This window comes from Sitodiplosis mosellana, unplaced genomic scaffold, assembly GCF_009176505.1.
Source record: "Sitodiplosis mosellana isolate CC-2019 unplaced genomic scaffold, AAFC_SMos_1.0 Smas_scaffold_15, whole genome shotgun sequence".
In the NCBI taxonomy this organism is placed as follows: domain Eukaryota; kingdom Metazoa; phylum Arthropoda; class Insecta; order Diptera; family Cecidomyiidae; genus Sitodiplosis; species Sitodiplosis mosellana.
In genome coordinates this window covers 551,488-575,839 of record NW_022595257.1, presented here as the reverse complement: position 1 = coordinate 575,839, position 24,352 = coordinate 551,488, and the positions used below count along the sequence as shown (strand labels likewise).

General features: G+C 36.5%; 5 protein-coding genes across 5 annotated transcripts in view; 1 reads left to right on the top strand and 4 right to left on the bottom strand.

Annotated features, from left to right (window-relative positions):
• The window catches only part of LOC129568028 (26S proteasome non-ATPase regulatory subunit 10-like), a 38,880-nt gene that overhangs the window by 5,390 nt on the left and 9,138 nt on the right, over positions 1-24,352 (top strand). The window lies entirely within an intron of this gene.
• On the bottom strand, positions 1,216-4,014 carry LOC129568025 (aldo-keto reductase family 1 member B1-like). The gene is made up of 5 exons (XM_055445531.1): positions 3,800-4,014; positions 2,719-3,056; positions 2,313-2,457; positions 1,883-2,080; positions 1,216-1,672 (listed from the first exon to the last, which is right to left on the bottom strand). Exons 1-5 carry the CDS (start codon positions 3,869-3,871, stop codon positions 1,481-1,483), a joined length of 945 nt encoding a protein of 314 aa, XP_055301506.1. The 5' UTR covers positions 3,872-4,014; the 3' UTR covers positions 1,216-1,480.
• On the bottom strand, positions 18,769-20,098 carry LOC129568026 (chymotrypsin-2-like). The gene is made up of 6 exons (XM_055445532.1): positions 19,957-20,098; positions 19,716-19,878; positions 19,400-19,646; positions 19,185-19,337; positions 19,060-19,124; positions 18,769-18,965 (listed from the first exon to the last, which is right to left on the bottom strand). Exons 1-6 carry the CDS (start codon positions 20,030-20,032, stop codon positions 18,884-18,886), a joined length of 786 nt encoding a protein of 261 aa, XP_055301507.1. The 5' UTR covers positions 20,033-20,098; the 3' UTR covers positions 18,769-18,883.
• Positions 20,996-22,125, bottom strand: LOC129568049 (chymotrypsin-2-like). Its single transcript, XM_055445565.1, has 6 exons — positions 22,050-22,125; positions 21,808-21,970; positions 21,490-21,736; positions 21,284-21,430; positions 21,159-21,223; positions 20,996-21,077 (listed from the first exon to the last, which is right to left on the bottom strand). The coding sequence occupies exons 1-6, from the start codon at positions 22,123-22,125 to the stop codon at positions 20,996-20,998; spliced, it is 780 nt and encodes a 259-aa protein (XP_055301540.1).
• Positions 24,093-24,352, bottom strand: part of LOC129568027 (chymotrypsin-1-like) — a 6,329-nt gene continuing 6,069 nt past the window's right edge. The window contains exon 6 of the mRNA XM_055445533.1: positions 24,093-24,276. Within this exon, the coding sequence (XP_055301508.1) occupies positions 24,195-24,276 (82 nt within the window). The 3' untranslated portion in view covers positions 24,093-24,194. The remainder of the gene's footprint in view (positions 24,277-24,352) is intronic.

Below are 24,352 nucleotides of genomic sequence, written 5' to 3'. Positions count from 1 at the left end.
AGTGCAATAAACCGAACGTGTTCTACAGCTTTGGTGAGCCTACGCTTGAGCTCATATGTATGTGTATGTTTGATTGAGCACTGTGTCAATATTTAAGTAAGTTAAACGTGGGCAATTTAGCCAATAATTACTACTTCATTCTCAATGGAGTTTTAGTGCCTTTTTTTGGTCGTTCCTGTTTTATTCGATCAATTATTCCGCTTAAAATTCACCTCCAATTATCATAGTGAGCAATGAATACACACTGATTTCCACATCACGAGGAACCAACTGTACTATATATAACTCACTATAAAAGTGAGTTCCGAGCCCAACGCACTATTCTGCCTGAAGAGATATAATATTCTGTTTTAGCGTGTGTATTTTTTTTCTTCTCTCGCTCTTTACCGATTCGTTACGCCTTTCGCAAAATGTAAAACAGCCGTTTTTGTTTATGTCAACACTTTAGCACGTGGAAGAGTGAACTCTGCAGTGAACGAGAGCCACAGTGTCGACAATCATGCAAATCAGGCGGCAAAGTATAAAAGACGGTTGAACACTTTTTTTTGTGCCGGGAATCATATGGTTTCATTTTCTTGATGGAACTTTGTAATTGAACTAACGAAAGAGACAGTACTTTTTGTGATTGCTATAACTTATTGCATGATCTCCTTTTTACACTGACAATTTCCCATTCGTTCTGATGCTCAGAATCTAAGCATGAAAAAAATGAAGTAAAAAGTCACAACAATCATCGCATCAAGATTCAAGGTTCATCTCTTGTTCGGGTTTCGAGCTACAGATTTACATTTTCGATATGTTATTAATATGTTATTGCCCGACATATTTATTATTATGTTATGTTGGGATTTTTTTTATCTTAATAACGTTATTAAAGATTTGACATAATAATAACATATTATCTTAATAACGACCAAAAAAATCGCAAAAAAAAGTTTCATGTTTAAGATAATATGTCGATATGTTAATAAACATATTGGCCGTTATTATTATGTTATGTTGGACCAAATATACCGCCGTTATTATTATGTTATTAAGTATAGTTAATAATATGTTATTGCCCGTAAATCTGTATTTCGAGCTTTTGTCATGACATAAACTTCAATTGAAATTTAAATTGAACGATGACGTCAGATGACATGTTCCACAAAAAAGGTCGTTTTAATTAGAATTCTCAAAGCTGATATGTTATTGTTTGAAAAAAATGCGAATTCATTCAACCAAGATTAGTATTGTTGTTGTTTTAATCAACTACGTTAAATTCATTGCATAATTTAATCAATTTATTACGTAATTTGAGTATCAATGCTATGTTTTGAACAGTTGTGACAGTGCAAAATGTGATAAGGTGATCTTTAATACAGTTTTGTTCTCATTTTTTCATTATTTCTTTTTTTTAAGCCCAAATTTGACTTTTCGATAAAAAAAAATTAAATTTGAATGTTTTGGAAAACTTCCTGTCGAACTCGATATCCAAACATTAGAATTCGATGTTGAATGGAAAGTGTTTGTCGTGACGTGATTCGGTGAAATGTATCACGCGTTCGCCGGTGTTGAATGTATCAATGTACTTGATCTCATCGGTGCTGAGTTTGAAATCGAAGACGTCGATGTTTTCTTCGATTCGCTTAGGTGTCACTGATTTTGGGATTGGAACGCTTCCGATATCGATCTGTGAATAGAATTTAAATCATTGGGATTAAATTGCGAACAACTCATGTTTTGATTACAATGTGTAATCAAAAAATTGGTTAAGAGAAAAGTGAAAAATATGCTGGGCCCTCACTTCTGAGTAAGTGATAACAACTCTGATATTTAAAAAAAAGGGAAAAAATAGCAACAAAATCGAGATTAAAAAGCCAATTCGATCTATTTTGCTTACCAAATAACGGAAAACGACTTGTGGAACAGTTTTGTTGTACTTCTTCGCGATAGCAGTCAATTTGTCATCATACAAAAACGAAGGCTTCTTTTCAGCTGGAATCGGTCGACCCAATGGACAGTATGCTGTCACAATGATGTCACGCTCTTGACAGAATTTTATCAGCTTCTTTTGATTGATTTGTGGAGAAGCCTCGATCTAACAAGACGAATGAGTGATGAAATAAGAGTTATTTTTAGATTTTTCATTGAACTAATAAATTTTTTGAATAAAATCGATTTCTTGACATTTTTCTTGAAAACATATGGTGACGTTTAAGGACATTGAATCAAATTTTTATTTATATAAAAGTCTAACGTTCATCAGAAAATGATGTAGTTTTAATTTTCTAATGATGAAAAAAGTCAAATTGCCCGAAACGATTCATTACCTGATTATTTACGGGCTTGATGCGACAGTTGGCCAACAAACGATCTATTTGCTGACTGTTGAAGTTTGAAATGCCAATACTTTTGACGATGCCCAAGTCAACCAGTTTCTCCATTGCCTTCCATGTGTCAATATAATCGACATCGCTTTTTTGGGTAATGAGATTTTTTCATGTGATGAGAATTAAGAATGAAAACAAAATGAAAAAAAAGAAAGAAAAAAAACAAAAAATGAAGAAAAAACTGCGATATTTTTCCTCGGACAATTGACTCTCGAGTCTAACAGTCTTGTTTTATGAAATTACTGAATGAAACTAGACTCAAAGTGTTCCAAAACAATAAGTTAATTCAAAGTGTGAGTTTCAAACAGTACAATTTTTGTCTTGAAACAGCTCCCAAAATACTTACACATGTTCAAATGTGCCATCTGGATTCAACGGCCAGTCCTCAAACGGAGTGCGTTCTTTGAAAGCCACTGGATAGTGCATCAAATACAGATCAATGTAGCCCAATCCAAGTTTCTCACAGCTTTGACGGGCTGCTTTTTCAACCTTTTCCGGCTCATGGTCGGTGTTCCATAATTTGGTGACAATAAAAATTTCTTCACGTTTCACAACACCTTCTTTGATCTTCTCCTGAATGGCTTGTCCAACCTCCACTTCGTTCGCGTACAATCGGGCTGTGTCAAAGTGACGATAACCAACGTCAATCGCATGCTTAGTGGCTCTACCGGCTAAACCAAATGACTGAAATCGGTATGCACGAAATTTATTATCAATATTAATATTCACCGTATATTTGAAGATAGAAAACGAATTGATAATGGACGATAACAAATTTTTGGAATGTAAAACTAAAACATTCGTTTGTTTTGTTGACGTAAGTTATTTGGTGCGTACGAAATCGTGTATTTTCATTAAATTTGGATCTTTTATGTATACAACAAAGGTCGAACAAATGCAATGAATATACAATCGTCAATCGGTGATATTTTCTTAGAGCAGACCCATCAAAATGGATCACTTGAAACTTTGAATCGATTCTCAGAATACTCCAATTGAAGTGGAGAATAATTTGAATCGAATCATTCGATTAATTTGATCAAAAAATTATCATTTCAAGTGCCCGACAAAATTGATCTATTTCTGAAGTGTCGAGTCGATAGGTCGACACTGACAACTGATGACTGACGACTGTCAGTCTATTGATAATAACATTCCATCGTACATTCGTTCAACCAATCACTTTCCAAACATTCGTTGATAAAAACAGTTTTTATTTGAAAAGTTTGACTACATTCAAGCACTTATTTTCTACTTGACGTAAAACATTGAAAAAACACCGGCAAATGAAGTCAAATCCTCGGCTTGCTCATTATTTCCATACAAATTGACAGCTGGAATCGATTGATACAAAAGTACGACCAATTCTCTGTAATTTTCTGTCCATCGAAAACTAAATAACGAAAATAACTTAATTCAATGCTCACCTCGAATGTTCCCAATCCAAAACCGGGCATGAACAATCCGTTGTTCATGAGAATCTTCGGTACATTTGCCATTTTTCACACCAAAAAAGAAATTCCAAACTTTACAAAACTGAATCAAAATTGATGTTGCGAAACTTTTGACAACCGTACGTTGAATAAACAGTGCGGTCGTTTTTATTTGCGATGAAACTTTATCAAATTACCCATACATTTGCACGCGTATCAATTGAAAGAGAAATCAATACATGTACAAACCACTTTTGAGTGTCGTCCACTCTGACTGTCATATGCACAATGCGGTCGGGTTCGTGTGCGTTACATTGACAAGCAAAACATCACGAACACAGTTGTCAAACTTATCAAATTGAAACTAATCACCGCGCTGAGCACATACAGCATGAGTCTCATGCTATGAGATGAGAGAAGTGTATGAGAGTGAAGAGTACAGAACTATGAAACAATGTCACGCGCTGATTAATGTGCTGAGCTGTGTCGTTTTCAATGTATACGGATTTTGTTTGTTTTGAAATACACAATCACAAATTAACTCCGACAACAAGTTCGGAATTGAGCGCGTTTTTTTTCCGCTCCGAGTTTGTTTATGACGCCACTCATTTGCTATTGAATGGAAGAATTTTTGACCGATAGAATTTGTAAGGGTTTTCGTTTTATCCAATTGCAATACACAGTTTGTATGTGAAAAAATTCGCTTTTCAAGTACTCATTTCCTGACCCAATTTTTGTTTACTGAATAAAACTCGCAGGGAGTTAATAAAAGGAGAAAAAAATATGAAGAAATCTTGAACAAAAAGGCACGAAGAATGAACAGAAGAAATGATAAAAGGAAAAAATTATCAAAAGAAATTACCCATGAAAAAATGTAAACCAAGTCTACAGCTATATTTTGAGATAAACTTGGTCTATACCTGGTCTACAGCCGAATCTAGACCACTTTTTGGCGGGATATTGCTGTAGATCAGGTGTACGTGGTCTGAAATGTCAAAGGTGCCTCCCAGTTTTGCCGAATCTTATAGAAAGTCAATATACGAATTTGGTCTAGATTATGGTCTTTGCTCGGCAAAATACAGCTGCAGACCCGGTACATTTTTTTTATGGGCAGAAGGCAGAAAATTGTCAGCAAAAAGGAAGAAAAAAAAATCTTAAGGAATGAACAAAGTAGATCGCAAAGTCGATATCACCGCCTTTGTATACGAATCAGTTGGTTGATTTTAATTACAAAGAGTCCATACGAAAAAGTCAATTTTTGCACAATTTCTGCCCATATTTCGTTTCTATTCATCAATCGTTCGTTGAACGAACTTCGTTCTGTTTAGAATTTCGTTCAAATAAGAAAAAAAACCAACTGTTAATTGAATGAAATCGTTTAGTGCACTTGAAGTGGAAGCTATTATTAGTGCGTAACCGTTTTGTGGTTGTCGGCAAAATGGCATTTTCACTTGTTTTTTGTTGTTGAATGAATGGAAAATAATGGCCAGGCAACGAGCATTCAACAGTTTATTGTGTTAGGTCAGTGAACTCGGTGTTGTTGTGCATATTCGATATTCCCTGTTCTCTCCTCGCTTCCTATATATACGCACAACAACAGCAGCCCAGTTAATTCAGTTTTGTGCGCTACACACATAGTGAATGTGGAAGAAAAGTTCAATAAACTGTTTGCCAATGCACTCATAATTATTTACAGTTGGCAGCAAGAGTGGTACATCCTTATAACCGGTGGCATCGTCGTTTAGCAACTCATCGAACTGCTGCTATATATTCTTATTATAAAACTTGCGTATTCTTATTACACTCGATTGCATATATACCTACGTCGACCAAAATACAAACAACGCTAAATCGTTCGTTGATGTGTTTTGCGTGAGCAATGCTCAGTGAGTACTGAGTGCGCGCGGGCTAGCACATACATACGCGCGCGATGCGTGTAAATTGCGTAAAATTCAATACTTAGGCAACACTTTTAGTGTGTATATTATATGCATATAAAATGCGTGGCGTATATTGGCATAGGCAAGAAATGCGTGCGTGCTTGCGTTTTTAGTACTTGGAGTAATTCTTGTTTCTAATTTGCGAGTGTATTGAAAAGTCGATTTACGTTTTTTTTTCTACTTCTTTGCTCTGTTGTTTGCATCGTTTGCAATGAAGTGTAGTACGGTAACAACAAAGACACGTACTTAATCCGCACGCATATTCTGGTCTTACTTGTTGAAATGCAAATTGTCGTTGTGAATGCTCGGTGGCAGATGGCTTGTCCGAGAAGGAGAATGAGACACGTGTGTATATTAAATGACGACTTTTTTTTACCTCCTTTATCTTATTATAGGGAAAATATATTTCTTTTCAGAATGCGTGAGATAACGGTTTGCAAATGACTCATATTCTAGTTTCGCTGCAGCCGCCGAAGAAAAAAAAAACAGTAGAAAAATCGCATATGAAAGAAAATACGTTTGAAACGGAAAAAAAAGTTCTAAAGGCGGTTTTTCTTGTTCGATTTATTTACCAAAGGACATGAATGCGTGTTATTTGCAAACCCTAAAGCGGCAATTTCATCGCATTTGTGCAAAAAGAAGCAAACACAAAAAAAAAAGAAATCACCACTCGTCTCACATGCACACAAATAAAAGAAGAAAAGGAATCTATAAAGTCCTTTTAGTCAAATGAGAATAAACAACACACGCATATTTCGAGAGTGAATATTAGAAAATCGTTCGTTAACCCATTTTCCTAGCACATTCTGCATACCCCTTTATTTTAAAGCATTTTATGCAAAGTACTTTGGCATTTTTCTTATATGTTTGAACGCGCGAGTGGCTTTTTTTTCTCTCTCTCTTTCTCTCTCTCTTTCTCTCTCTCTCTTTCTCTCTTCTCACACAAACACACAGACCCAATGGAGAGAACATTGACACTAAGAGAATTTCAATTCACAATCGATGCGAACAAAATCTACTTGAATAAAAGGATTTTGCAAACGATGTTTTTTTCTTGCGCTGTCGCTCAATCCAAGTGCAAAATCATTCGTCGCCATTGTGTCACAACAGTAGCATCAATGCAATGCGATGTCGCCCTATGCGATGGATGTGTATTTATGATGCCAATGTTTCGGCACAGGACATGCATTGCAATTAATTTTGCGCTGGTACACAAACACGCACATTTACGTGTGTTGGGTTTTTGTTTCCGACTTGTTCATTGTTCACTCAAACGTAGACAAAAGCTGAACTCTTCTTTTGAATTTGTAATTTTTTTCTCTCTCTGCTCAGTTGCCATTTTTCTCTGCTGAAACCCTCACGAGGTGGAAGGAATGTGAAGCAGCAGAAGAAAGAGAAATATGATGTCAGTGGGTAAGTGGGCCACATAATCCCGTATACAGAGAAGACCATGCAAAAATTGCGTATCTCTCATTTTGCATACAGGCAAACCAAACAATACACTTTGTCAGAAACCCGTTTGCAGGCACATAATCGACAGTTATTTTCCCTTCTTCCTCTCTCTCTCTCTCTCTCTCTCTTCGTGCAACGCAGATGATTTAATTGCACTGACGTTGTCATAGAAATTTGTTGTTGCTATTCCGGTGAGCCCCTAATCCGTCATATTCTTAAATATTTTCAATTAACGCTCGAATACGCGCAGCGCACTCCTCGTCATAGTCAGTGCCACTGACTACTCCAATGCATCAACCCTCATATGCATATATATGAAAAATGTGCATGGAGCTAAAAAGAGAGTACGAACGGATGATGAAAATCCGCTTCTCATTCCCACTTCACTTCTAGCTGCCGATGCTGTTGTCACAGAATATTTATACCCCGTTTGAAGTACCAGTATTTTACCATTTTTACCATTCCTATCATCATCATTCTTCAGAGAGCAGCGAAAGAAGAAAAAAAAACAGTTTTGCCGCTTTTTTTCACTGCATCGGCCCTGGAAATAATAATTCATAATTCATTGCGGAGATGCTTCTTGTATTGAAATTATTGAAATGGTACATTTCCTTTTATAAATATGTCACGTTGTTTGCAATACCGCGTACATAATGCGTACGAGGTAGCACCGTCCCCATCCTTTTTGTCGACAGTTTTCAATAGAGTGAAGAGAAGAAAAAAAAACGCACTAACTCTTCAATCCTCACGCAATTTTATATGTGCGTAGCGGCTTAGCCGCGTTCTCCTCTTCCTCACTTTGACTTGGGCAAAAAGGTTTTTTTTTGAAATTTCTTTTACCGATACACTTTTATTTTACATCCATCCACTCACGCATTTCTCTCTATCAATCACCGTTAAGATGCGAAAAAAATCATAATATGCGCAAAACACACACACGGTTGTGTTTTTCACTGGGACACGAGCCATAACATTGACATGAATACAAGAGAAAAGAGATCGGTAAGAATCATAAATGGCTGAGGGCCGCATCTAATTACATATCAACGCTGTAAATGAAACAAAAGGCAGTGAGCGAGAGAAAGAAAAAGAGAGGGTGAGAGGAAGAGGGAGAATTAGAGGGAGTTAGCTAGGAAGAGAGAGAGAGAGAGAGAGAGAGAGTAAAGAGAGTGCGTAAGCACACACACACACACACACACACATCTTGAACTTAAAAAAGGAAGCAAAAAAAAGTATTGTGCTCCATTGCGTTCCGTAACAGTCGGATAAAATATTTAATGGATCTTGTGTGTGTGTGTGTATTTTTTTACCCATGGCTTAATGATTGCTTCTGTTGTTGCCCGATATATCTGGTGAGTGTACACAAGAGTTCGAAATCACACACACGGATATGGAAATATGTGCATCGCTGCTTCAAAATAAAGGGTTAATGTGTTGACATTTCGAACAGAAATACAGACAAACCAACTTTGATCGTATCGGGCGAATCGTAAACGATGCAGCACGTATGTGTTGAAACGGATTTTGCATCGGTATGCAAAACTGAACTGAAACGGATTCACTCGTTTGCACTGTATTTATTCGAGCGGTGGAAAACAAAAACCAGTTCAATGAACTATATTGCAACCGTTAGCTTAAACAATCCCATGGAAACACATGTTATCATCTCACCAACACCACCATCACCACAGCTTTGCTTGAATAATAAAACCCTATCTTTTCATTCCGGCACTGTTTTGCCGTGGTAATTCCATTTGATTGCATTTCATGCAAAAAGCAAAATAATAATCCATTTACTCTAAACACTGAGATACTTAATCTCCACCACAAAATATTCCATTTCATTCGAAACACACGCATTTTTTTCGGGTGAGGCATTTAAGGCTTCCATTGTTTTTCAACCTGTCAACTGTGTTGACTAGAAACACAGAATGCGATGGTTAAATGAACTTGTACAAAGTTTTGGAAAGACTCTTCGTGTCTTTTCGAGTCCATATCACATCGTTTAGTTATGCTTTAGTATAGCAATTCCATATTATTATAGCAGAAACTGTCGGTGTACAGTTCATAAATGATATGATATGGAACATTTGACACCTAATAAGTGGATATGTTCACGAAAGGAGAATTAAATCCATTTTTTAGTACTGGTGCGTGCAGTTCCATGCTGGAAATTGATTCAAATTTTCAGTTTTAACGGACGAAAAAAACGACAATAAAAAATATTTTCCATTTAATTATTGAATACATTAACTCCAGTCACAGGACGGTTTCGATAAAATTGCAGAATACATTCATTGCACAAAGTATCACATTCAATTTACGCAAAATTGTTTGTTTGCAGAAATGTATTTAAATCCTACCGGGGACAAGGAAAGGAAATTCTATCGAAAAAGAGGAAAAGAAAGATGGAGGTGGAGAGGGAAAGGAAGATAGAAGGAGATATGGGAAGAAGAAGAGAAAGAGAGAAGGTGAAAAAGAGAGAAATTGCAAACAAAATAGAGAAAGAACGAGGGGAAAGGAACAGAGACGATAGCTGAGAAAGGGAAAGAAACGCAAAAATGTGTGCAAAATCAGTTAAAATTATATTCTTTCAATGAAAGCAGCAGAAAACGAACGAAAAATTGAAGTTATTAAACGTAGCGAAAGTAATTCAAACGGTAAATTGGCAGCGTTGGTGGCAGAAGATTGGAAATCGTGACATGTTGCATACAATTGTAAGTCTAATGGTTTTGATGTCCCTTCTTAATGGTTGAACTTTATTAATTTTTTGCGCTTCATGAGATCTCTGGCTCTTCGACTCTCTTCGCACTTTTCTCACTTCTGTCTTTCTCTTACCTCTACTTATCCCTCTATCTTTTACCCTTTCAACCTTGTTGTTTTTCTCTTTTCCACTCTTTGCTCCTTTCTCCATATCTTTGTCTCTGTCTCTATCTTTCTCTATATGTCTCTCTTCGTTTCTCTCTTTACTTAACTCTCCATATCTTTCGTTCTTGCTTTCTCTCTGTCTCTCTTGCTCTGACTCTCCTCTCTCGTCTCTCTCAAAAGACGGTCGAAAATGTTCCGAAATGAAAATGTTTGGAATTTAATTTTTGATAAAACCGACGTACATATACACACACAATGTCTTTCTGAAAATGACAACGAGCAAAAATAGAAATAAAAATAATCCATTTTGACATTATCACAGCGAAACAGTTCGTGTGGTGTACGTGTCGATGGTATTTCCATTGCGTCGACATCTCGTCTTATTGTTCGATAAAACTGAAAGAAACTAAGACTTTTTGTTGCAAGCCAGCCAGCCAGCCAGCCAGCCAACCAATCGACGATGCGCTTTCTAAAAATGTTCACTCGGGGATTTTAATATTTTATTCACAAATATGATGATAATGGCAATAATTTCGTTTGATGTGTCTTTGGTTCGCATGCGAATTCGACAATATTCACTCCTGTGCGCCCCAACAAAACCGTTCGCTTCTCGTTCAATGAAAAACGTTTCGGAAAACGCGTCACAATCAGTTTATCTAATTAAATTCTGCGCTGTACGAATTTCCTTCACGCAAAAGAGAAAAAACGCCAAACGAAAAGTTTTGCATAAAGCCCGTGTGCGTTGCATTGTGTCGTTCAAATTCAGCTTACTAAACTATTTATTAAATATTTAACATCAAACTTTCGAACGGAACGTTCTTTTTTATCTTCGGTTTTCTTATTGAACACAACGGAAAAATCCCCGCTTATTTTTCGCTACCTCATCCACTTTTATTACGACTTCAAAAAACTAGTACCAAGCGAAAAGTTTCAAACAATAGACGTGTCATTATTAATGGCACTTTGAAGCGATGCAAACGGAAATGAAAGAATGTCGAATGAAGTCTCTTGGCGCAAATCGGGAAGAAGATGCGAAACAGAGAAAGAGAGAGAGAGAGAGAGAGAGAAAGAAAGAGAGAGGAAGAGAGAGAGAGAGAAAGAAAGCGATTTTAACATAAACAATCTCAATGAACGACGATTTTCTTCAGTCTTCTGCCACATTAAAGAATGTTTTTCACATTTTTCCTCGATCAAATATTTCGAGCGCATTTCTTTTCATCCAACACACATTTTTCGGTTTGACTTCGCCCGACTGACTCCGATGCAAGGAAATTCCGTTTGACACAAAACTTATATTTCATGCGTGAAATTAAAACAAAAGGGAACCACTGTGTTTTTTCGTTGTTCGAAGTTTCAACCGAAACTAAACGATGACATGCACGCTACAATCGCATGGAAAAACGAAAATTAATTGTTGAACTGGCGCGAACCACCTAATGGGAATCATTTCAATTATTTCCAATTACCACCAAGACAAACTTGTGCCCGATCCTCATGCTATACGCACATTCAGTGAATGTCATTCACTCATTCCCGATCCTCATGTCATGCTCATTCGTTCATGAATTTCTGCCGAAGAATTTTTCGAAGTGAATTTTCTTTCAATTAATTTATTATTTATAGAGTGACATTTTCATTCAGACCCAATGTCGACATCGTTTGACGCGATGAAAAATCTTTCGAAATTACGTTGTTTCGTTGTTCGCATTGATCAAATGAAAATTGAGCAGATAAATTGAATGAAAATTGAGCGGAAAGATTGAATGAAATATATTTTGAAAGACGAAAAAAGGGGGAAACGTACGATTGATGACCATGTGGAATTTAACTATGATTGAATGCAAGTTGAAATATGTTTGTAGAAATCACAAGAGAATGACGTGAATGAATCTACGATTTAGAAATCGCTGCAAACCAAATGATGGAAAGTTTCAATTTGAAATCATTTGATTTATAAGCCTCTTGCTATGTTTCACTTTAGTTGCTAACAAATCAGTTTGTAACGCTCATTTTCTTAAGATTCGCATGATTTTGACACCAATTTTTCTTCTCCTCTTCCAACAAGTTGCTATTGTTGTTGAAGTGAACCTAAAATCGTACTACTGTTGTTGTTCTTGTTCTTCTTCCTCCTCTTCTTCTTCTTCTTCTTCTTCATCTTCTTCTTCTTCTTCTTCTTCACCTTCTCCTTCCCCTTCTTGTTTTTGTTCTTGAGGAAAATCCAATTAAAATTGTGACCAAATGGACCGCATCTTCGTTCGTTACGTTTGAATCCAATAACATAAGTATATAAAAAAAAGCTAAATGCAAAGTGACCGATGCTAAGAGTCTTAAGCCTAAAACTGAAGCAATCGTAAGACCAGCGAATACTAACCTTCACTTGTGTCCTCTTGAACCAGTGAAACAGATTTACATTTGCGCTGGATTGCCCAATAATATATTTCGGTCTTCTAAATTGAGTGGTAACCGTCACTTACTGAGTTAGTTCCAAAGTAAATTTGCTTTAATTCACTCTCAATTCAAAAGTAAAATCAATTCGATTCGTACGTAATGTCAATTTGTGTTCCACATGTACATTTTGGTCTGTCCTTTTGAGCAAACAGGCCCATAACTTATTTGATTATGTTGCGGTTGACTTGCATAATTTTCGTAACAAAGCATCGAAAAACCGAAATAATTTTCGTAAACTTCGATCTAAAGTAGATGAAATGAGATCATTTGGAGTGCATAAACATGCGACATCAGCATATGTATTGAATTGAATCAAATTTAATTGAAAATCGAACAAGAAAACCAAACAAAAAAAATTGTGCATAAAATAACAATCACTTTCCGTTTTCAATGGATAGCGTCAGTCATCAAGTGGTCACAATGCTGCACACACAATTAACTTGGGTAGAAGAGCGAAGAGAAGAGAGAGAAAAAAAAATTGCATCAACAAACGCAATTTACCTTTAAGTGATCGCAACTTCTTGTACGTGCGCGATTCTCAATTTACATAATAATTCAATAGGCCGTACACATGCCGTGCGCGCGGTTGCGAGCACAGATACACAATGCAAAGTGGTTTGGTTGCCTTCTCTGTTTGCTCGTTTCATTTAATCAGTTTCTAGTTGGCCACAAATCTAATAATATAGTTTGTGCGCGCAGCTGAAGATCGAATGTAACAATTGAAGCCGATTGAAGAACAGAAGAGAGCAGAAAAGTGTGCACGAAGCGCATAATGTGCGCACCATTTGAATGCAGGCATCGGTTGTACTGCAGCGCGTCCTACAGTTGTAGGCATTTCGATCTGATTTATTGAAACCAAACACAATGCATTGCTTCAAATTTAGGTTCATGGTTAAGTCTATCACGATTCAGTTCTGTATTGCTGCTGCTGCGTTCATTTGTCATCGATAAGTTCTCTTTTTTCTTTCGTTTCAATATCTATCGTCATGTTTATGGTATTGCATTGTCTGTCGGTTGTTAGCATCATAAAAATTAACAGTACCAGATAAGATAATTGCTGTATTTGTACTGGATTTGGGTTGATCAGCCTGCATCACAACTTCCACAGTATGCACAGTGCACTTCGTTTGTAGCATAATAAACATGTTGATCTTTTCAAGGTTATCTCTATGTCAAACACTATCAGTGTTTTGTAATTACTTACTTTGTTGTGTTACACGGCTTGCGTAGGAATGCATGCATGCAAATTCTGCAGTATTTTAAATGCGATTGAATTTCGTTCTTTGATTTTTATTTGGCGAAATATTTTTAGACAGAGAAATTTTCAGCTTTTTTCCCGTAAACAAAGTGAATTTCATTTTTTTATGGTAGAAAACGAAAATTTGTTCGAAAATGCCTGCATATCTGGCAATATCTACCCATAAAAAGACCATTCCAATTTACAATTTTTCCCAAAGAGAGCAAGAAATGCTCTTTGTTTTAAACAAAGTCAAACAATTCCAGTTAAACTGAATCAGTTTGAACTTTGGTTCAATTTTTCCTCTAAAAATTCGTTCTTTTTCATAAATTCAAAAAAAGAACTTGTTCGCTTGATTGGATTTTTGCTATGAATAAACACTTGTGAGCCATACAAAAAAAGACGGTTGTCAATGTGGAGCGGGGTGATTGAATGGATATTGCGTTAGTTTTTCAAGTGTATTTGTTCTATTGAGATGTCAAACTCTAACTGCGCTTTATGTCACATTCAGAAATTCAATTTTCATTGAGTCAAAACAAAGAATAATCGATTTTTTGTTGGCGGTGTTGTTCTCGAGTGTATTCAACGCATGTGAAAATAAAAGGCGAGAAATCAAGTTTCCTCTTTTGTATGCCGGCGAATTTTATTTGGTTGAAAATTGAAAAAAAAAAACAACAACACGGAGTCGAGAGTGCATACGGTCGTGCACTTAAAAAGCAACACCGTGAAATGTATTGCACATGTAGCGGCATTGCTTGGTGCGTGGTATATTCTACCACTGGTATTAAGGACCGTAACAATGTTCGATGTGGTGTGACATGTGACACAACTTGATCGCATCGCGAGATTCCCACATACATTCAAGAAGGGGTGACTGCATTCACTCGGTTTTTCTTTCTCGTCCAATGCAAAATCAAAATATAAACAAAGGATCCGATTGTGACAATTCACTAAACGGGCCACACGCAAACTGTGTTTTGTAAACTGCACATTCATGTTTGTGCATTAGTTTTTGTTTTTCTGTGTTGAAAAATTGAAAAATGAACACCGCTTGACGAACGTACGAACGGTTGCTTCGATTTGTTGCGTCACTCATGTCAATCATAGATGGATAATACGCGGTGGTTGGTCACAATGTTACGCTTTTCATATTGCAATTTTTCACCGACATTTTTTCAAGTGATAACTTTTTCAGTCGATTTTGGGAGAGAGAAAGCGAGATGGAAGTGAGTGATGTGAAAGGAGTAGATAGACGAGAGGGAGATAGCAAGAGACACACAGAGAGAGAGAAAGAGGAAGCAAAAGAACGGGAGAGCAATCGAGATTTGTGAGAGAGAAAAGAGCGATAAGAGTGAAAGAGCAGGAAAAAAAGCGAGAAGTGTAAGAGGTGAAGAGCGTGAAGAGTGTTGCAGCCTAATAAATTGACAAAAAGAGAGATTTGAAGCGTTGTCGGCTGTCATCCCTTCAACCAATTCGTTTTTGCTTGCCGTGTTCGAATCCGTTTTTCCTGCACTCACCATTCGGCTGTGATTTGTGATTCGATTGCACATTCAAATAAAAAAAACGCGCTGGTTTTGTATAATTTCAATTAATCAATTAAAGTCGTCGTTCGGTTGTGGCGAAGTCATTTTTCAATTAGACAGAATCTTCATCGGATGTCTGCCCGAGAAGAGTTAATCTCCTTGACTAATTGAATTAAGACGAACGAGAGAGAGAGAGAGAGAGAGAGAGAGAGACGTTCGCTTTTTTCGTTGAATGTCAAACATCTTTATTAGTGAAATTGATGCGCAATAAAACATGGAACCGTTGCGTCTTAATAACGAGAGCCGTTCCATTTGATAAATGGCTTTGATGCAAAGTTATCCACATTTCCATGTGACTGATCAAAACGCACGAGCCAATTGACTTAAACCTTTGCCTTTAATCGGCTTCTTGCGTAAAACAAGAAAAAAAACCTGGCGCATAATTTCACCGATACGAGAGCCCATAATTAATGGTTTCGTATTTTAGCCGGTGGTGTAAAACCAACCGAACTAAACCGATTGCAAAAATGCATTTGAATGAAAACTCTGGGTGGTGTATGTGATAGATGAAAGAATGGATTTGAAAAGAAGAGTTGAAACAAAGCAGCTTAGCTAAAGATTTATATAATGAATTGAATGCAAGCAACCCTTCTTTTCTTGTCGTTAGATTTGGTGCGGTCGTGTTTCCCTTGACGAAAGTGATCTGATGTGAACATAATTCGCTGTCTTGGCGTCTGTCAATATTCATGTATTACAATCAACGACGATGCGATGCCTGTGTAGCGTTGTTTGTTTCTTAAATATTTGCCACGTCAGTGATTTTCAGCTATGATGAAATGTGTTTGGAACTCACCTTCGACTCTCGTTAGATCATATATAGTAAATAATAAAGATACACAAACCAACCGACAGCTCAAATACTCAACACCACACTCTCGTAGTAATATAGTCAACTGGATGAATTCTTTTTCGCAAATAACACTCAATTCTATTCTTGGTACAAAGTCTGCGTTTGGCCGAAGTTTAAAATTAAAATTCGATTAGAACGTAGACAACGAGTGAGTAAGAGCGAGCAAAATGTAAGCAAATAGCCATAAGGCGACTACTGTCGTTTGCATCACATGCAAATATAATCGACACCATTGTTTCGAATTCTTGTTTTATTCTCTTTCGTTCTCTCGCTCTCTTTCTCTCGATTTTTTCACTCCACTGTTTGTTGATAAACAGCTAAAGTGGTATTTCGTATGTACGCAACTGTGTGGTTTATGTCACGCTCCATTGATTTTATTCTGTTGTACAAATACACACAGTCATTTTTTATTCTCTCTTCATCATAATAGTTTGTCGCTGTCGATTGATGGGAATGAGCCGGGCGAGTGTGTCTGTGTCGTGTTTGTCGTATGTGCTTCAAAATTGTAAAGAACGCAATACCGAAAAATGGCCGCAGACCAAAGAGAATTTCTATTTATGTCTCGATGATGAGAAAATGAAAACCAATATGAATTTGAAAGCCACTGCTACCAGTTCGATGGAGCGATTTTTTTTCTACATCGATGTTTTTTCTCCGTTTGTTTTCCTCCATCAAATGGGTATGTGTAAATCGGTATGCTTATAAAACACGTACAATATACGTCGTACATCGTTCTTCTCTTCGGCAAATATTCATATCCATCCGAATCATAAATATCGTCGGCAAAAACTGATCTAATGGGAAAAGGATGCTTTCAAATAAGAGAAGAAACAAACAGAAAAAAAAATCGTAATATGTACAACAGTCGCCAAATGCACGCGTAACATGCAAAATAGATCAGCATTATGAAGCTTTAGCTCAATATCTGTTTTATTCCTCCCCGGTTTTTTTTTTCTTGTCAATGAAAAAGAGCGCGCGGCGCGTTCACAATGTATGGCCGGGAAATGATTGTTGTCCTGCAGGTATTTTAGTTTAGCGAAGCGTTACAATATTATAATTATAATTGTGCGAATATGCGAGACGAGCGACGTATTCTAACGATAACTGGTTGCAACTACCCGGCATTCATTCGCCGGCTATACGCAGACACCGAAAATATTTTAGCTCGCAAACGAAGCGTAATTGAAAGAGAGAGTAGAAAAAAAACAGAATTGGGTATTGTGTATGGAATATGGCAACGATAACGACCATCCATAACACCGAAATGAATGAATGAATGGAAACCACACGTTTTTTTTCTTCTTGCAGTCACTATTTTTCACAGTGCACACAGCTCAAAAATGCTTCGAGCAAAACATTCATGCATCCATCGACAGAGAGTGAGAGCGGGAAAAAAACGAGCGAGACTCGTATACGTTCTCACAAAGAAACGGTACTAATAATGGCTCCAGCTAAAATGAACTTGCACAAAAATGGTCGAAACCAACATTAAATGTCCACTCCCCAGCACACAGACCATTCGAACAACATTTATTTTCTCTCGCTCGCTCACTTTTTTCTGGACGCTTTTTATCCTGGTGACATTTTCATTCAGACGTCTCTCATGTTGATGCGACATGAAAATTGGTCAATGAATATGCTTGTACCTGCTCAACAGAACCGAGTAACGGTTGACATTGATGGCAGTGACTTGAGTTTTCCACAAATCTTAGACACATAATGCTCTTAAAAAGGTTTTTCTGTGGTCAAACACAAATAGAAGAAAAACCAAATCACATTGCGACATTTTATCCCATTTCAAGCAATTGCCAGTTTTGAGGTAACGCTCCGGTAGTCACATAGTTTGATCATTCTTTACTTTTCCGCACACATTACGTTGTGTGTGAGTGAGTATTGAAATGGTTTAACATATTGGTGGACAACATTCTTGGGGTCAATACTACTACTTTTTATAGGAGATTTCAAGCCCAGATATGGAAAATGTGAGCCGATTTCCATTGATCTTTTTGTCGTGTGTTTGAATAATTATTTAATAATGATTGTATAACTTCTACATTTCTACGGTTGACTTGTGGCTATTTTTTTTATATTGAACAGTACTCTAGCACATCGGCCAGGTGCTTCACACGTCGTGTCACATGCATAGCTTGTATCGGTATTGAGAAAACAACAACAAACTCGATTAAACTCACTATACTGATAACAATTGTTATCTTGGCTTAAGCCAAGCAAAGCATGTCCAGTCACACCACACGCTCTGTATTTTTTTTAAACCTTGATTTTGATACGCCGCTAACCTAATTTACACTCATGTATCTACTTTGTGTATAAAAACATCATTTAAGGTGCTGCCATCTTGCGTATCACTCACGGAAACTTAGTACTCTCAGATTGGACAAAACGACGAGCATGTGGTGTGACTGAGCATGTCTTTACAACGTGTGAAGCGTGTGGCCGATGTGCTTGGGATTTGGAACTTTGTTTCGAATTCAATGATCTTATCGATAAGATAAAAAATCATTCGAATGACTTTAGATTTTCAATTTTTTTTTCTATCTATCCCTTTCGAAATAAAACAACTGTGCTAATGTAACCGATATAGATTGAACGATTTTAATTAAATAAAGATCGAGAAAATCTTTATTTACATCATATGCGTTACTTTAATTCATTTCAATGATTTCAAGGAAAGTCAGGATTTCAGTTTGATACAGTATTGTTCTTAATCCAATCGAACAGGAAGGCTACCTTTGCGAAGACATCTGGCATGCCTCTGGCACATCTAAAATAGTTGAAAGAAATGAAAAGAAATCAAAAGTATTTTAAAGAATGTGTTCATTCATCTAAACTTGTATGTTTGATTGGGTTCTACTTACGGAGTTCCCCAGTTGACGATTCCAACCAATTTGTTGTTGTAAACAAGTGGACCACCCGAGTCACCCTGAAATGAAAAATGGATTAATATCTCACTCGATTCCCATTCACATTAAATTCAAATTACTTCACAAGCGCCTTCACCAGCTTTGTTCAATGTACAGATGTTGGAGTCATGGACGGGTGCGGGTCCACTCGAACCATAGATTTCTCTACATTTTTCAGTTTGGACCGCATTCAATTTAATGATTTGCAAGTGTTGTGGCGTTACTCCGCCGGCCTATTAAGATTATCATCGGTTTGAAAATATTCAATGAAAAAAGTAACATTTATCAAACCTACACGCAATGCACCCCAACCAGTTAGTTGAAGAACGGCACCATCGGGTACTTCTTCGGATGAGTATTCGATTGTTTTGACTTTATCATTCAATTCGATTGATCCTTGCACACGAACCACAGCAATATCATAGGCATAAGCAGGATTGTTGTATTGCTCATGAATTATTTTTTTGTCAACATTGTAGGAAGTTCCACCTGTCTTTAGGTCATTCGATCCAACGTAGATATTCAGCCTTTTGTCTATTTGACTGTGTAAACATAGATACAAGGTTGAGTAATGAAAGGAACGAAAGATTATGCAAATTCATTCGTTATACCGATAAACACAATGTGCGGCGGTGACAACCCATTTGTTCGAAATAATAGCACATCCACAGATGTGTGTTCTGCGATTTTGCAACGAGCATTGGAATGGGGCTGCTCCATCCTGAGCATCAACGCCTCCAACAATTCTGGTTGATGACGGTTGGGGCGGGAACACTAAAGCAATTAAACGATGACGATATTGATTTCCAAAATGAACACTTCTTTAGCCAGCATCTTTCATATTTTACTTACGAATTTCTTTGGAGCTAATGCGTTTCCCGACTATGGCCTGCAAAACGCAACACAGCACAACAAATGCCAACTTCATTTTCGCAACTTTAGCTTTTAATTCACTTGTAAGTTTATGAACAACCAAGAGACTGATTGTTATACCATGCTGTATATATACGGGCCATTTGAAGAGTCTTTTCTGGTCATAAACTTCAAATGGCTCGTGGAAGAACATGCGATGTCGTTATCAGTGCCACTCAGCTATTTGCGCTGTAATAAATAAAAATTACTACTTTACAATCCAAGCATTGTACACAGGGATAGCACAACACTAACAATAACCTTATTTGCAAACTAAAGTGCGTCTAAGCATTGAGCATGAGTGTAGACGCACGCTAGTAGTGCAAAGAGCAAAGTCGTAGACGCATTTACCTCGCGCTTGCATTGTCAAACATTGAGTATAGCCATCAGAACGCATTGCACTGTTTGTTTGACAGCTACTGAATGATGCTATGGGTACGATATGTCCACCATCGTTTTCCATTTCATCCATAAAATTTAGGCCAATTCGCCAAAGAACTCTTGAAAATAAATCGAAAGAATTAGTTCAAAAAAGAGATAAGAATTGGTTTGGATCTTGGATTATCGTTAATCTATGACTAAACCTCTGAAAATGATAAGAATAATGAAAATCACGAAAAATTCCAGTGGATAACTGTGCTGATTTAGTTGATTTGATCGAAAATGTGATTACACTGACCAAACAAAGAGGTGTGTGTGATCGTATCGCATTTCAAATAGATCCGAATAAAGTAGAAGGCATGTTAACAATAAATAAAGCTAGCTTGTTGAGTTCAAATGGCGTCTTCTATCGGCTTTATTTGATTTAGACAAAAAATGGGCACTATAAAGACAAACAAGTTCTGAAACCGAATATAGGCAATTGATTGAACGATTTTGATTTAATTCAGAATAATAGAATCATTATTATTTACATTAAATGTGTTGCTTTAGTTCATTTCAATGACTTCAATGAAAGTCAGTATTGATTCAATGTATTTCAGTTTGATGCAGTATTATCCTTAATCCAATCAAATAGGTAGGATACCTTTGCAAAGGCATCTGGCTTGCCTCTGGCACATCTAAAATAGTTGAAAAAAAATATGAATCAAATAAATGTGTTCATTCATCTGTTTATGTATGTTTGATTGGATTCTACTTACGGAACTCCCCAGTTGACGATTCCAACCAATTTATTGTTGTAAACAAGTGGACCACCCGAGTCACCCTGAAATAATAAATGGATTAATATCTCATTCGAACTCAATTCGCATTAAATACAACTTACATTGCAAGCACCTTCACCAACTTTGTTCAATGTACAGATATGGGAGTCATGAACGGGTGCACTCGAACCATGGATTTCTCTGCATCTTTCAGTTTGAACCGTATTCAAATTAATGATTTGTAAGTGTTGTGGCGTTCCACCGCCGACCTAAAAACATTCCATGTTTGAAATTATTCAATGAAAAAAGTAACATTTATCAAACCTACACGCAATGCACCCCAACCAGTTAGTTGAAGAACGGCACCATCGGGTACTTCTTCGGATGAGTATTCGATTGTTTGGACTTTATCGTTCAATTCAATTGCTCCTTTCACACGAATCACGGCAATATCATAAGCATAAGTAGGATTGTTGTATTGCTTGTGAGATTTGATTTCCGCAGCTTTGTAGGAAGTTCCACCTGTCTTTAGGTCATTTGATCCAACGTAGACTTCCAGATTTTCTGCTGTTCTCCTGTGAGTAACATGGATACAAGTGAGTAATGAAAAGAAGAAGAAAAAACTATACAAATTCATTCTTCATACCCAGAAACACAATGGGCGGCGGTGACGATCCATTCTTCCGAAATGATGGCACATCCACAGATGTGTCTTTTTCTCACTTGCAACGAGCATTGGAACGGGGCTACACCATCTTCAGCATTGACACCTCCAACAATTCTGTCTGATGACGGTTGCGGTGGGAACACTGGAGTAATGAAAAAAAAGACGATATTGATTTCTAAATTGAAAACTTCTTTAGCCAGCAACTGTCACATTTTACTCACAAATTTGTTCGGAGCTAATGTGGTTTCCGACTATGGTCTGCAAAATGCAACACAGCACAACTAATGTTGACTTCATTTTCGCAATTGTAGCTTTTAATTCACTTGTTAGTTTATGAACAACTAAGAGACTGATGGTTCTACCATGAAACTATGCTGTATTTATATGGGTCATTCGAAGAGTCTTTTCCGGTCAGTAAACGGCTCGTGAAAGAAAAAATTATATCACTTTATCAGTGCCACTTAACTAAATGCGCCGTAATAATCAAAATTCACTACTTTGCAATCCAAGTATTGTTTACGCACCATAATTTTCTGATGTACACAGAGAAAAAAGTGGTTAGATTTACCTCTCAAAATGTGGCGAAATATCAAATTGCAACGAATCTTTTGTTTTTCGCAACAAATTTTTTTTCATATTGACCTCAGTATTGTATACCGATTTCCTACTCGTACAGTAGACTCCCAATTTTTTTTTTAATACTGAGAGTCTACTGTACGAGTAGGAAATCGGTATACAATAAATGAATATGAAACAAGAATTGGTAATAACGTTTTAATCTAAATTTGTAGTTAGTCACAGATAATAATAATTAAACCTAAAAACAGAATCAGTTTTGGAATTAAAAAATCCAAAGTTTTGGACCCCGATGGAGAAAAAAATAAATAAACGAAGTTAATACATTGAATGTACGTTTCATGTAACGGTAAAAAAATTCGTTGCGAAAAACAAAATATTCGTTGTAATTCGATATTTTGCAACATTCTAAGAGGTAAATCTAGCCACTTTTTTCTCTGTGTAATATCCAAAAAAAAATTAGGTCAATTCTTCGAAAAATGATTCAAAATATTTACTTACAAATAGAGATAAAAATTGGCGGGGATTATCGTTAATTCATAAATTTTTATTTAGTTATAAATAAGTAAAACTAAAAATGATAAGGATAATAACAAATCTAGGGAAAATCCAGGTTTGAACACGAGTATTGATTACATCCTAAGTACATCCGCCACATGCTTTGCACGTTGTTTGGCATTTATCGCTCGCGTGCGCTATTGAGAAAACAATGGCTACTCAATGAAATCATAAATAATAAAGTGATTTAAGTAAAGTATGTCACACAACATATGAAGTGTGTGGCCGATGTATTTGGGATATTGAACTTTGTTCCGAATCTTATCAGTTGCCGAGAGTCCATAATATTCGCATAATTTCTTTGACAATTCGTACTGAGTTTTGGGGAGTAAACACGATTTTGGTGCCAGAAAAACTCGAAACATTAGAAGTATTCAGTTAACACACGGTATATGGCGAACTGTCAAAGAACACCGCAAATGAGTAGACTGATCGAACGATTTTAATATGTAGAGTCTACAACTTTCAGTGATGAGTTGCGTCCTTTCTTCATTAGAAATACTAGAAAGCACTAGTGCATACTAGAATCTCGTGTTTAACCCTAAGACTGAATCGCACCAACTTATAAGAATTAACTACTGTGTTCCGACTAGTGCATTAAAATGCGTGAGAAATCGCCTTCGTTTGATAAAAAAATCAATTGCATGACTGTTTAGATATTGAATCTATCTCTTTGATTGCTGTGAACAATAGTAGAACAACTGCGCTGATGTAGTTGATTTCATCGACAATGTAATTAAACTGACCAAAGATAGAGGTGTGTAATCGGTTTGTATGTGTATGTGTACGAATGAGTGGAAAAGCGAAAGAAATTTCTTTGCTTTTTCAAAGTATTGGGTACCGTCAAAATAATCGCAATGCGATTGTTTATAAGCGCAGGTAGTTCTGCGCCAGTCGCGTTAGTTTATGGGTCTTTTCATTTTTGTTCGGTGATACAATGAGATAGAAACAACCCAACTTATTATCAGCATTTGAATATAATTAATTATTCACACGTTTCGGCAATAAGTTTTTATTTCCGTGATTACAAAAGTTTTTATTGGAACACATCATCAATAATGGTAGACTGTCATTGGCAGTACTGTAGAGAGAAACAAGTTTTGGAATCAAATTGGCAACAGATTGAACAATTTTCATTTAATTCAGAATGAAAAAGTCTTTATTTAAATCAAATGTGTTATTTTAGTTCATTTCAATGACTTCAAGGAAAATCACAATTAACTCAAGGGATTTCAGTTTGATACAGTATTGTTCTTAATCCAATTGAACAGGAAGGCGACCTTTGCGAAAACATCTGGCTTGCCTATGGCACATCTAAAATAGTTGAAAGAAATGAAAATAAATCGAAAATATTTTTTAAAATGTGTTCATTCAATTATTATTATATGTA

Bases quoted from the DNA above. Each gene is read 5' to 3' on its own strand.
- LOC129568026 (XM_055445532.1), bottom strand. From the start codon at position 20,032: ATGAAGTTGGCATTTGTTGTGCTGTGTTGCGTTTTGCAGGCCATAGTC. The intron at 19,338-19,399 runs GTAGGTTTGATA...TAATCTTAATAG, and splicing joins CTGGTTGGGGTGCATTGCGT to GCCGGCGGAGTAACGCCACA. The intron at 18,966-19,059 runs GTAAGTAGAACC...CAACTATTTTAG, and splicing joins ATCGTCAACTGGGGAACTCC to ATGTGCCAGAGGCATGCCAG.
- LOC129568025 (XM_055445531.1), bottom strand. From the start codon at position 3,871: ATGGCAAATGTACCGAAGATTCTCATGAACAACGGATTGTTCATGCCC. The intron at 3,057-3,799 runs GTGAGCATTGAA...TACCGATTTCAG, and splicing joins TTGGATTGGGAACATTCGAG to TCATTTGGTTTAGCCGGTAG. The intron at 1,673-1,882 runs GTAAGCAAAATA...TTCTATTCACAG, and splicing joins AAGTCGTTTTCCGTTATTTG to ATCGATATCGGAAGCGTTCC.
- LOC129568049 (XM_055445565.1), bottom strand. From the start codon at position 22,125: ATGAAGTCAACATTAGTTGTGCTGTGTTGCATTTTGCAGACCATAGTC. The intron at 21,737-21,807 runs GTATGAAGAATG...TGTTACTCACAG, and splicing joins GCCGCCCATTGTGTTTCTGG to GAGAACAGCAGAAAATCTGG. The intron at 21,078-21,158 runs GTAAGTAGAATC...CAACTATTTTAG, and splicing joins ATCGTCAACTGGGGAGTTCC to ATGTGCCAGAGGCAAGCCAG.